General features: G+C 41.7%; 1 protein-coding gene across 2 annotated transcripts in view; it reads right to left on the bottom strand.

Annotated features, from left to right (window-relative positions):
- cdhr2 (cadherin related family member 2) overlaps positions 1 to 12,958 on the bottom strand; it is a 45,559-nt gene that overhangs the window by 15,753 nt on the left and 16,848 nt on the right. For both annotated transcript variants that reach the window (XM_045717821.1, XM_045717822.1), the window contains exons 14-25: positions 12,532 to 12,696; positions 10,351 to 10,412; positions 9,868 to 10,111; positions 8,897 to 9,130; positions 4,059 to 4,128; positions 3,154 to 3,753; positions 2,807 to 2,878; positions 2,601 to 2,650; positions 2,125 to 2,282; positions 1,836 to 1,938; positions 1,452 to 1,540; positions 1,131 to 1,205 (exon numbers count right to left, since the gene is read on the bottom strand). In XM_045717821.1, coding sequence (XP_045573777.1) covers positions 1,131 to 1,205; positions 1,452 to 1,540; positions 1,836 to 1,938; positions 2,125 to 2,282; positions 2,601 to 2,650; positions 2,807 to 2,878; positions 3,154 to 3,753; positions 4,059 to 4,128; positions 8,897 to 9,130; positions 9,868 to 10,111; positions 10,351 to 10,412; positions 12,532 to 12,696 — 1,922 coding nt within the window. The remainder of the gene's footprint in view (positions 1 to 1,130; positions 1,206 to 1,451; positions 1,541 to 1,835; positions 1,939 to 2,124; positions 2,283 to 2,600; positions 2,651 to 2,806; positions 2,879 to 3,153; positions 3,754 to 4,058; positions 4,129 to 8,896; positions 9,131 to 9,867; positions 10,112 to 10,350; positions 10,413 to 12,531; positions 12,697 to 12,958) is intronic.

The following is a 12,958-nucleotide window of genomic DNA, read 5'->3' as shown; positions in this document are numbered from 1 at the left end:
GCCTGACTGCCATTAGGTACCGAGATGAGATCCTCAGACCCCTTGTGAGACCATATGCTGGTGCGGTTGGCCCTGGGTTCCTCCTAATGCAAGACAATGCTAGACCTCATGTGGCTGGAGTGTGTCAGCAGTTCCTGCAAGAGGAAGGCATTGATGCTATGGACTGGCCCGCCCGTTCCCCAGACCTGAATCCAATTGAGCACATCTGGGACATCATGTCTCGCTCCATCCACCAACGCCACGTTGCACCACAGACTGTCCAGGAGTTGGCGGATGCTTTAGTCCAGGTCTGGGAGGAGATCCCTCAGGAGACCATCCGCCACCTCATCAGGAGCATGCCCAGGCGTTGTAGGGAGGTCATACAGGCACGTGGAGGCCACACACACTACTGAGCCTCATTTTGACTTGTTTTAAGGACATTACATCAATGTTGGATCAGCCTGTAGTGTGGTTTTCCACTTTAATTTTGAGTGTGACTCCAAATCCAGACCTCCATGGGTTGATAAATTGGATTTCCATTGATTATTTTTGTGTGATTTTGTTGTCAGCACATTCAACTATGTAAAGAAAAAAGTATTTAATAAGATTATTTCTTTCATTCAGATCTAGGATGTGTTGTTTAAGTGTTCCCTTTATTTTTTTGAGCAGTATCTATTATGTATTTCTAAACTACTTGAGCAGTGACACAGATCTACAGATCACACACACATAGACACACACACACACACACACACACACACACACACACACACACACACACACACACACACACACACACACACACACACACACACACACACACACACACACACACACACACACACACACACATTGAATGATACTGAAATGAACGGTGCTCTATTCATTTCCTGTAGTAAAGTGAGCATCACCTGGAGGCTTTCATCAACAGAGAGAAGAAGAAAAACATTGGTATGTAGTAGTCAGGCTTGGAGTCAATTACATTTCAATTCCAGTACATTTTTTGGAAGTACACTGAAATTCCAATTCCAATTCCCAGCAATGGTTTTAAATGAGGAAATATGTGGAATTTCAATTTGGTTTACTTTCTGAATGGACTGGAATTGAAGTGGAATTGACCGGAATCCTGGTAGTCGTGTGATTTTTATTACCTGATTTCCGTACTTCCTGAATCAGCCCTAATCTTAACTACTTCCACTTTCGTCTGTGTTGCTGCGGTTAGAAGCCTGCATAGGAAAAATGTATAAAGTTAATGAATTCATGTATTACCCCATGCTGTGGTTAAAACACTTGTCAACAGGGATGGCCAACATAACCTCAATCTGAAAATCATCCTATAGGTACAGCCACATTCATTGTTAAACGTACAAATGAACAAATACAAAAAGAAAAATTGTAGTTTATTAAGTTAGTACATTATTATGCTATATATGTTATGTAGTTAATATATGCAGTAAAGAAAGATCTCTTACAGTACAATCTGACTTTGGGCCGCTTGAACTTCACCCACTGTCTTTGAAAACAAAAGCTCGACTTTTAAGCTCTTGTCAACTGTGAAGATCTGGAGAGGGGAACATGAAAGAAAGTGTTACTCAGACAGACAGACAGACAGACAGACAGACAGACAGACAGACAGACAGACAGACAGACAGACAGACAGACAGACAGACAGACAGACAGACAGACAGACAGACAGACAGACAGACAGACAGACAGACAGACAGACAGACAGACAGACAGACAGACAGACAGACGGTAACAGAGAACAGTAAGAGCCATCACAGAATGAAATATGTTCACTAAAGCAACCATCAATTCACCTTTTTTGTATGAATCACGGTAAGTTTTACACCTACCTCCAGTTTGGTTTCAGAGAAGAGTTTCGGTTCTTCAGTGTTAGCTGCCCCAACTGTCACCAAATACTTACCTTTAACATTGATATTTAGCACTTCGACGTTCCTACAAAGTTTAAAAAGACCTGTTATTCTTCTGTAAGTCATTTTCGATGTATCTACCTCATCCATTGCAATAGTGTCAACTAACAGCATAAAACCTAACAAAATCATTGTGTTTCTTAATGGCTATTAATTATAGTGAAATCAGAAATTAAAATATGACTTGCCCGGACAGCATTTATATACTCACTGAATATTTCCGACGTATTTATCGTCTTCCTGTGTGGTGACAACTCGAAACACTCGACTACCCAAGTCGGTCGTTTTATTGTTGACGTCATCCCTGAATTGTATACTTGCTATCGAAAATGTCATTTGCCTATTTTTCCCGGAATCACGGTCTGTAGCCTATATGGAAAGGGGGAAAAAAAAGGAAGACTGGAATTCATAACAACTCATATCGCGGCAAGTCGTCAAGTTAAATGTATTAAATGTATTAAATGGTATACTTTATATTCGATTGAAATGTTAAAAAAAAAATCTGCATAGCATACAGCTGTCCCACTATGTATAATGATGGCATATTGCTAAGTCTACCTTTAAAACTACATTTTGAGATTCAAAAAAACAAAGGAGATGTCCGCCCCCAGGCCCGGCACTTGTTTTGCTATACCTTATCAAATAGAAAAATAAATGACGTTGTCCATTTTACACAGTTATACTCACAGTGACACTGGCGATTACTGAGCCTACAGAGGCAGTCTCTGACACCACAACTGTAGAGAGGGTACGGTAGGTAAGAACACTGTTAAGTCAATCTGTAGCTATATAAATTAATATCATAAAATAAATGAATTATCATATATATATAAAAAAAAATACAGATATTCAGATTTACCATACAACGTGCTGAAGTTTAGAAACATATTTACCATATAAGGAATCTGTTGTATCGAAAGCAGGGGCATTGTCATTGATGTCGTCGATGTTGATCACAATGAGCCCTGAAATTTATTTGAATTGTTAGAATACATTGAAAGATATTAAAGTTACAAACGTACATATTAACGGTAGTAATGTTACAAAATAGGGTTACAAATTTCTGGTAACATTCCCAAGATTTTCCAAAAAAATCCCAGTTGCAGGATTCTTGGAGTTCCTGCTTATTCCCGCCTCATCCCCAGAGTCTTTTCCAGGGAATCTTTCAACCTGGGAATTTTACAGCCCAAACAGAGCTAGAACCAAACAGAGGTACCCGATCAAACCCAGTTGAACCGACCTGGTGTTGCGCTGTTGTTTTCCCCTTTCTGGGTGAACTCATCCACCACCTGGGCCTCCAGCTCAACCAGGTCACACTTCTCAAAGTCGATCACAAACTCCTCGTTGAGCATGATCTTTCCTGTGGGCTCCAGGTTGAACCAGTCCTCTGGGCAGGGTCCGAGAGTCAGGGAGCCGTTACAGCGGCACTTAGTGGAGACCAGCTGGTAGACCAGAGAGTGATTCTTGTCCAGGTCCACCCCATTAAAACTCCCCACGACTCCAGTGATAGTGGTGTTTTCCTTTATGTACAACGGGGCGACGGGCTTGAACTCAGGCCTCTCGTCATTCACATCCACCACAATCACCTCCACTTTTACAGTGTCCTTCCTCGATCCCAGGTCCATGGCCTCCACATCCAGGCTGAAGGTATTGAAGCTGCTCTCGTAGTCTAGCTCGATGTCCGGGTCGACCGTGATGTTACCGATGTAACCATCGGGTTCGTCGTTGAAGGTTCGGATGATGAATTGGCCAAAGCTTCCGCTGATGATGCTGAAGGAGATGCGGTTGTGGTCGATAGTTTGGTCCAAATCCACTGCCTGGACGGAGCCCACAAATTCAGCTGTTAGAGAAAGACAGAAAGAGACGGCCTCAGGTTGTTGAATTCATGATTAGCTGAGATGTTTTGTTATTAAAGGTTTATTATCAACCAAGCAAGTCAGTTAAGAACAAATTCCACAATGACGGCATGGTAAGTGACGAGAGGCATGTTTTTTTGGGGGGGGCGGGAGATAGCTTATGTTTGAGGCGATGATCAATGTTTTTCTGAGGAGAAGTAGGGACTTAACCACATCCTCCCTCTAAATTTGAATGAGGGTAAAATGGCGGCAAAATGTCTGAATTCAACAAAAACAAACATGTGCTTACCTTTCTTCCCCTCCTCCACTGAGAATTTGTAAGAAGCTTTTCGAAACTTCGGTGTGTTGTCGTTGATATCCTAGGTTGGAAAGTAGAAGACCAGTGAAGCTTTACAATTTATGTTCACGAAGGTGACAAAGATACAAGGAACGGAAGCCTTCCTCTTACTTCTGATCACGTCAAGAAGACACACTTACACATTAAACAATCTGTCGAAAAGGTCTATCCAGTCGAAAATTAGATACAAGGTCTGGGTCCATATGCATAAAGCTTCTCAGATTAAGAATGGTGATCGAGGATCAGTATAAAAGTCTAATAAAATCATATTTTATTGGTCGCACACACACACACACATATTTAGCAGATGTTATTGTGGGTGTAGCAAAATGCTTGTGTTCCTAGCTCCAACAGTACAGTAATATCTAACGAGTCAAAACAATACACACAAATCTAAAAGTACACAAGTGGAATTAAGAAATATATAATATTAGAACAATGTAACGCAACAAAATGTGGAAAAAGTCAAGGGGTCTAAATACTTTCCAAATGCACTGTAGATACAGCAATAGTTGAATAGTTGAATAGGATGGCCTTGACTACAATACAGTATATGCAGTATATGCATATGAAATTAGTAAAACAGCATGTAAACATAAAAAAAGATTTTTTTTTTTTTTTTAAATAAACATTATCAATGTGACCAGTGTTCCATTATTAAAGCGTGTATGTTCATAGGGCAGCAGTCTCTAAGGTGCATGGAAGAGTAAACAGCTGGTAGTAGGCTGGTGACACTGACTAAGTTCAGGTCAGGGTACTGGGTGGAAGCCGGCTAGTGATGGCTATTTAACAATCAGATTGCCTTGTATTAGAAGCTGTTTTTCAGTCTCTCGGTCCCTGCTTTGATGCACCTTTACTGACTTCGACATTTGGATGATAGCAGGGTGAACAGGGCATGGCTCAGGTGGTTGATGTCCTTGATGATTTTTTGGGCCTTTGGGTGCTGTAGGTGTCCTGGAGGGCAAGTAGTTTACCCCCAGTGATGCTTTGGGCAGACCACACCACCCTCTGGAGAGCCCGTGGTTGCGGGCAGTGATACAGCCTGACAGGATTCTTTCAATGGTGCATCTGTGAAAGTTTGTGAGGGTCTTAGGGGCCACGCTAAATTTATTCAGCATCCTGAGGTTGAAGAGGCACAGTTGCGCCTTCTTCACCACACTGTCTGTGTGGGTGGACCATTTCGTCAGTGATGTGTACGCTGAGGAACTTGAAGCTTTTCACCTTCTCCACTGCGGTCCTGTCAATGTGGATGGGAGCATGCTCGCTCTGCTGTCTCCTGAAGTCCACGATCAGCTCCTTCATTTTGGTGACGTTGAGGTAGAGGTCTATATTTCCTTCACCACTCTGCCAGGGCCCTCACCTCCTCCCTGTAGGCTGTCTCGTTGTTGTTGATAATCAGGCCTACCGCTGTTGTGTTGTCTTCAAACTTGATGATTGAGTTTGGAGGCGTGCGTGGCCACACCATCATGGGTGACAAAGGAGTACAGGAGGGGACTGAGCACGCACCCTTGTGGGGTCTCTGTGTCGAGGATCAGCATAGTGGAGGTGTTGTATCCTACTTTCTACCACCTGTGGGCGGCCCATCAGGAAGTACAGGATCCAGTTGCATAGGGCGGAGTTCAGACCCAGGGTCCCAAGCTTAATGATGAGCTTGGAGGGTACTATGCTGTTGAAGGTTGAGCTCTAGTGAATGAACAGCATTCTTACATAGGTATTCCTCTTGTCCAGATGGGATAGGGCAGAGTGCAGTGCGATGGCGATTGCATCGTCTGTGGATCTATTGCAAAATGCCGTGGGTCTAGGGTGTCAGGTAAGGTAGAGGTGATATGATCCTTAACAAGCCTCTAAAAGCACTTCATGATGACGGAAGTGAGTGCTATTTAGTTCAGAAATCTTTGCCACCTTGGGTACAGGAACAATGGTGGACATCTTGAAGCAAGTGGGGACAGCAGACTGGGATAGGGAGAGATTGAATATGTTCGTAAACACTCCAGCCAGCTGGTCTGCGCATGCTCTGAGGGCGTGGCTAGGGATGCCGTCTGTTCCTGCAGCCTTGCGAGGGTCAACACGCTTAAAATGTCCCACAGTTTTTTGGTTTGGGTAGGTTTTAATCGTCACAGTGGGAACAACATCCCCCATAAACTTCCTTATGAACTTGGTCACCGTGTCTGTGTATACATCAATGTTATTCTCAGAGGCTACCTAGAACATATCCCAGTCTGCGTGATCAAAACAATCTTGAGGCATGGATTCCAATTGGTAAGACCAGCGTTGAATAGACCTTAGAATGGGTATTTCCTGTTTGAAGGGAGGAGTCGTGATCTGATTTGCCGAAGGGAGGGAGGGGAGGGCCTTGTAGCCATCCCGGAAGGGAGAGTGACAGTGGTCGAGAGTTTTTGAAGTGCAAGTACTACAGTCAATGATAGAACTTCGGTAGCGTTTTCCTCAGAACTGCTTTGTTAACTTCTATGGGCTACGTGGGACGCTAGTGTCCCACCTGCGGGACACAGTCAGTGAAATATCAGGGCGGCAAATTCACAAACAACAAAAATGTCATAATTGAACTTTCTCAAACATACAACTATTTTACACCATTTTAAAGATACACTTCTCCTTGATGTAACCATATTGTCCGATTTCAAAAAGGCTTTACAGAGAAAGCAAAACATTAGATTATGTTAGGAGAGTACATAGACAAAAATAATCACACAGCCATTTTCCAAGCAAGGACATGTGTCAATAAAACCCAAAACACAGCTAAATGAAGCACTAACCTTTGACGATCTTCATCAGATGACATTCCTAGGACATCATGTTACACAATACATGTGTGTTTTGTTCGATAAAGTTCATATTTATATCCAAAAACAGCATTTTACATTGGCGCGTGATGTTCAGAAAATGTATTCCCACCAAAACTTCCGGCGAAGTGCACATCAATTTACAAAAATACTCATCATAAACGTTGACAAAATATATAACAATTATTTAAAGAATTATAGATAGACTACTCCTGGATGCAACCGCTGTGTCAGATTTTAAAATAGCTTTATGGAGAAAGCACATTTTTCAATATTCTGAGTACATAGCTCGCCATCACAGAAAGCTATACAGATACCCGCCAAGTTCGGGGCAACCTAAACTCAGAATTAGTATTACAAATATTCTCTTACCTTTGCTGATCTTCGTCAGAATGCACTCCCAGGACTGCTACTTCCACAAGAAACGTTGTTTTTGTTCTAAATAATCCATATTTATGTCCAAATACCTCCGTTTTGTTCGTGCGTTCAGAGCACTATCCAAAGGCATAACGCGCGAGCACGGTACCAGAGACGAACAGTCAAAATGTTCCATTACCGTACTTAGAAGCATGTCAAACGCTGTTTAAAATCAATCTTTATGGTATTTTTAACGTAAAATTGCGATAATATTCCAACCGGACAATAGCGTATTCATTCAAGGAGAAAAAGAAGGAACAGCGCGCTCGCTGGATTGAGCATATCCAATCCCTTTGTTGCCAGGCAGTCCACTCAGTAACTGAGCTCCTATTATCTGCCCAGTGACAGGAGAATGCTCAAACCACTTTCTGAAGGCTTTTGACAGCCAATGGAAGCCTTAGGAAGTGCAACGTAACCCCACAGATACTGTAGTTTCGAAAGGGACCAGAAAGAAGAACTACAATTCTCAGATCCTCCACTTCCTGGTTGACTTTTTCTCAGGTTTTTGCCTGCCATATGAGTTCTGTTATACTCACAGACACCATTCAAACAGTTTTAGAAACTTCAGAGTGTTTTCTATCCAAATCTACTAATAATATGCATATTCTAGTTTCTGGGCCAGAGTAGTAACCTGTTTAAATTGGGTACGTTTTTCATCCGGCCGTGAAAATACTGCCCCCTAGCCCAGACAGGTTAAAATCCCCAGCTACAATAAATGTGGCCTCAGGATATGTGGTTTCCAGTTTGCACAAAGTCCAGTGTAGTTCCTTGAGGGGGATATACACAGCTCTCTTGGGAGGTAATGCGGTCGGCATTTGATTGTGAGGTATTCTAGGTTGGGTGAACAAAAGGACTTGAGTTCCTGTACATTACCACAATCACACAATGAGTAGTTAATCATAAAACATACACCTATGCTTTTCATTTTCCCGTAGAGTTCTTTATTCCTATTTGCACAATGTACTAAGAACCAAGCTGGCTGTATGGACGGGGACAGTATATCCGGTGAGAACCATGATTTTGTGAAACAGAGTATGTTACAGTCCCTTATGTCTCTCTTGAAGGAGATCCTCACCCTGAACTCGTCTACTTTATTGTCCAGGCGCTGAACATTAGCGAGAAATATATTCGGATCAGTGGATGGTGTGCACGCCTCCTGAGACAGACTAGAAGTCCACTCTGAATACCTCTTCTCTGCTGGCGGAGTCTTGAAACAGCCTCAGGGATAAGTTAAATTGAATTGGGGAGTACGAACAAAGGATCCAATTCGGGAAAGTCGTATTTCTGGTCGGAATGCTGGTGAGTTACTGCCGCTCTGATATCCAGAAGTTATTTCCATCTGTACGTAATAACGCAAAACACTTTCTGGGCTAATAATGTAAGATTATATATTTTTTTTTAATAAAACATAAATGCAAAGTTGTTTAGGATCTAGTAACAGAGCTGCCAAGGGGGATCTGATCATAGATCAACAGTCCTACTCTGAGACGCTTTGTGAATATGGGCCCAGGTACCAATACATCCTGTCTGTGCACTTGTCAAAGGTTTGTGAGGGATGGACAGTGATCTTACCTCCACATTGATGATGACTGGCACCCAGGTGGACAGTGGTGGACTGCCTTTGTCAGTTGCTGTCACATTTAACTGAACCTGCCCATTATCCTTGGCCTGCATGGCCTCTCTGTCTAGCGGGCCTTTGTTCTCCAACCAGCCTGTGGTGGGGTCAATGGTGAATTTGGCACTGTAGTCACTGCTAACTATTCCATACACAATCTCGCTGTTGGGCGGCTCATCTCTGTCAGTAGCCTGCAAACGAGAAGAAGGAAAAAATCACCAACAACTAGAAGCAGCACAGAGGTCTACCTAGGTAGCAAAATTCTGGTAACTTTCCCCCAAATTCCTGGAAGATTCCTGGAATTCAGTACAGAATAAGCAGGAAATCTGGAATCCTCTGACCTGGATTTTTTTTTAAACTGTGAATTTTTGGAAAGTTACTAGAATTTTTCGGGTCTACGGGTCTGCCATAGAGTTGCATAAGGGTCAGCTGTAGAGCAGTTTTAACCCTTTGGTTACTGTGTGTAGAGCAGGGGTCTCAAACTCATTCCATGGAGGGCCCCAGTGGCTGCTGGGTGTTGTTATTTCCTTTCAGTCTTTGTCAAAATGAAGTCTTGGACAAGCAGGTGAGGGGAGTTCCTAACTAATCAGTGACCTTCATTGATCAAATGAGCACAAGGAAGGAGTGATAACCTGGAAACTCTCAGCCCTCCATGGAATGAGTTTGACACCCGTGGTGTAGAGGGGGTTTTCAAACCGATCCTCAGGCGTTCCATGTTTTTATTTTTTATTTATACAGGGGTCAATTAAGAACAATTTCTTATTTACAATGTTTATTCCACCACCTTATTCATCTTGTCAACTGATAATAAAGTCCTTGATTAGGTAAATCAGATGAAGTAGTTCAGGGCTACAACTAAATCCTAAAACGTTCTGGGGGGTCTTTGAGGAGAGGTTTGAAATCCACTTGTATAGAGGCAGATATTGACCTGTACTTGAATTCTTAGGTTTGAGCCCTCTTTCACATAGTCAATGTAGGATTCTCTGTTGAACTGTGGTGTCTGGTCATTGACGTCTGTCAGTGTGATCTCTAACACAGCGTTCCCTGTGTTGTTGGCCTGGTCTCTTGCTTGCAGAGTTGGAGAATACAGGGAGGTGACCTCTCGATCGATCAGTTTGCTGTTTGTCACAAAGATCCTCCCCGTCATTGCATTCACATCGAAGTACTTTAGTCTGAAAACCAGAAATCTTTTTTAGTATTTAGTTCTAATGTATTGGGTCTCGTTTCACAAACTTTGGCACCTCTTGTCAGACAACATCAAAGTTGATATACTGTATATTGTTTATGTTATATGTTGTATGAAAGCCTATTATAAAGCAAGCTAAATGAAGGAAGTATCATATAAACATAAGAAAACCCTGGAATGGATTACAATACAGCATACAGTAATAATAATATGTAGTGTACATACATGCTGTCTGGAAGAAGTCTGTATCTGATGATACCAACATCCATAGTGTCAGGATCGGTTGCCTGGAGAGAAATATAGTTTTTGTGTTTGTACTTCCTAATACATTTAGCAGCAACAATAAAAAAAAAAAAAAAAACAGAGGCAAGAACAAGAATCAAAGGACTTTTGATTCACATTTTATTACAAGTGTGTTTGATTTACATAGCAGTGTGACCTGGATTGAGTGAGTTAACACTCGATACTTCAAGACGCTGTTCAAATCAAACACAGAGCGCATTGGTAACAATAACATGGACCTACTGTTAGAATGGTAACAATAACATGGACCTACCGTTAGAATGGTAACAATAACATGGACCTACCGTTAGAATGGTAACATGGACCTACCGTTAGAATGGTAACAATAACATGGACCTACCGTTAGAATGGTAACATGGACCTACCGTTAGAATGGTAACAATAACATGGACCTACCGTTAGAATGGTAACATGGACCTAACGTTAGAATGGAAACAATATAATGGACCTACCGTTAGAATGGTAACAATAACATGGACCTACTGTTAGAATGGTAACATGGACCTACCGTTAGAATGGTAACAATAACATGGACCTACCGTTAGAATGGTAACAATAACATGGACCTACCGTTAGAATGGTAACAATAACATGGACCTACCGTTAGAATGGTAACATGGACCTACCGTTAGAATGGTAACAATAACATGGACCTACCGTTAGAATGGTAACAATAACATGGACCTACCGTTAGAATGGTAACAATAACATGGACCTACCGTTAGAATGGTAACATGGACCTACCGTTAGAATGGTAACAATAACATGGACCTACTGTTAGAATGGTAATAATAACATGGACCTACCGTTAGAATGGTAACAATAACATGGACCTACTGTTAGAATGGTAACAATAACATGGACCTACCGTTAGAATGGTAACAATAACATGGACCTACCGTTAGAATGGTAACAATAACATGGACCTACCGTTAGAATGGTAACATGGACCTACCGTTAGAATGGTAACAATAACATGGACCTACCGTTAGAATGGTAACAATAACATGGACCTACCGTTAGAATGGTAATAATAACATGGACCTACCGTTAGAATGGTAACAATAACATGGACCTACCGTTAGAATGGTAACAATAACATGGACCTACTGTTAGAATGGTAACAATAACATGGACCTACTGTTAGAATGGTAACAATAACATGGACCTACCGTTAGAATGGTAACATGGACCTACCGTTAGAATGGTAACAATAACATGGACCTACCGTTAGAATGGTAACAATAACATGGACCTACCGTTAGAATGGTAACAATAACATGGACCTACCGTTAGAATGGTAACAATAACATGGACCTACCGTTAGAATGGTAACAATAACATGGACCTACCGTTAGAATGGTAACAATAACATGGACCTACCGTTAGAATGGTAAAAATAACATGGACCTACCGTTAGAATGGTAACAATAACATGGACCTACCGATAGAATGGTAATAATAACATGGACCTACCGTTAGAATGGTAACAATAACATGGACCTACCGATAGAATGGTAATAATAACATGGACCTACCGTTAGAATGGTAATAATAACATGGACCTACCGTTAGAATGGTAACAATAACATGGACCTACCATTAGAATGGTAACATGGACCTACCGTTAGAATGGTAACAATAACATGGACCTACCGTTAGAATGGTAACAATAACATGGACCTACTGTTAGAATGGTAACAATAACATGGACCTACTGTTAGAATGGTAACAATAACATGGACCTACCGTTAGAATGGTAACATGGACCTACCGTTAGAATGGTAACAATAACATGGACCTACTGTTAGAATGGTAACAATAACATGGACCTACTGTTAGAATGGTAACAATAACATGGACCTACCGTTAGAATGGTAACAATAACATGGACCTACCGTTAGAATGGTAACATGGACCTACCGTTAGAATGGTAACAATAACATGGACCTACTGTTAGAATGGTAACAATAACATGGACCTACCGTTAGAATGGTAACAATAACATGGACCTACCGTTAGAATGGTAACAATAACATGGACCTACCGTTAGAATGGTAACATGGACCTACTGTTAGAATGGTAACAATAACATGGACCTACCGTTATCGTGTCCACAGTGGTTCCATTGGGACTGTGCTCATCAACCTTGAGGTTGTAGACTTCTTTGGGGAACGTGGGGCTGTTGTCATTAATGTCTTTAATCTGAATGGTGACTGTAGCCGTGGAACAGCAGTCTGCTGAATTGGAGGGATCCTTGGCGATAATCTGTCCAGGAAAACAACCACGATTTACCTCAGTTTTAAACACAGACTTTCGAGACAGAGTAAGAATGTTGTACTTTGTGGTGAATATCAGTACAGGTTAAAAGCAGGTTAAAAGTTGTGCACTGTTTGGTGAAGAGAGTGCCATTTGAGACAAAAAAGCTTTGGTTTTGAAAATGGTGATAGGATCGTCAATCCAAATACTTTTTGGGTACAATGCACTGTTAATCATGCGATGTCGTTATTCACGTTCTGCAGCTTGGCAA

The sequence above is a fragment of the Salmo salar genome, chromosome ssa05, assembly GCF_905237065.1.
Source record: "Salmo salar chromosome ssa05, Ssal_v3.1, whole genome shotgun sequence".
In the NCBI taxonomy this organism is placed as follows: Eukaryota; Metazoa; Chordata; class Actinopteri; order Salmoniformes; family Salmonidae; genus Salmo; species Salmo salar.
The sequence above is the reverse complement of the archived record's forward strand: the minus strand, read 5'-3'. Positions and strand labels throughout refer to the sequence as shown.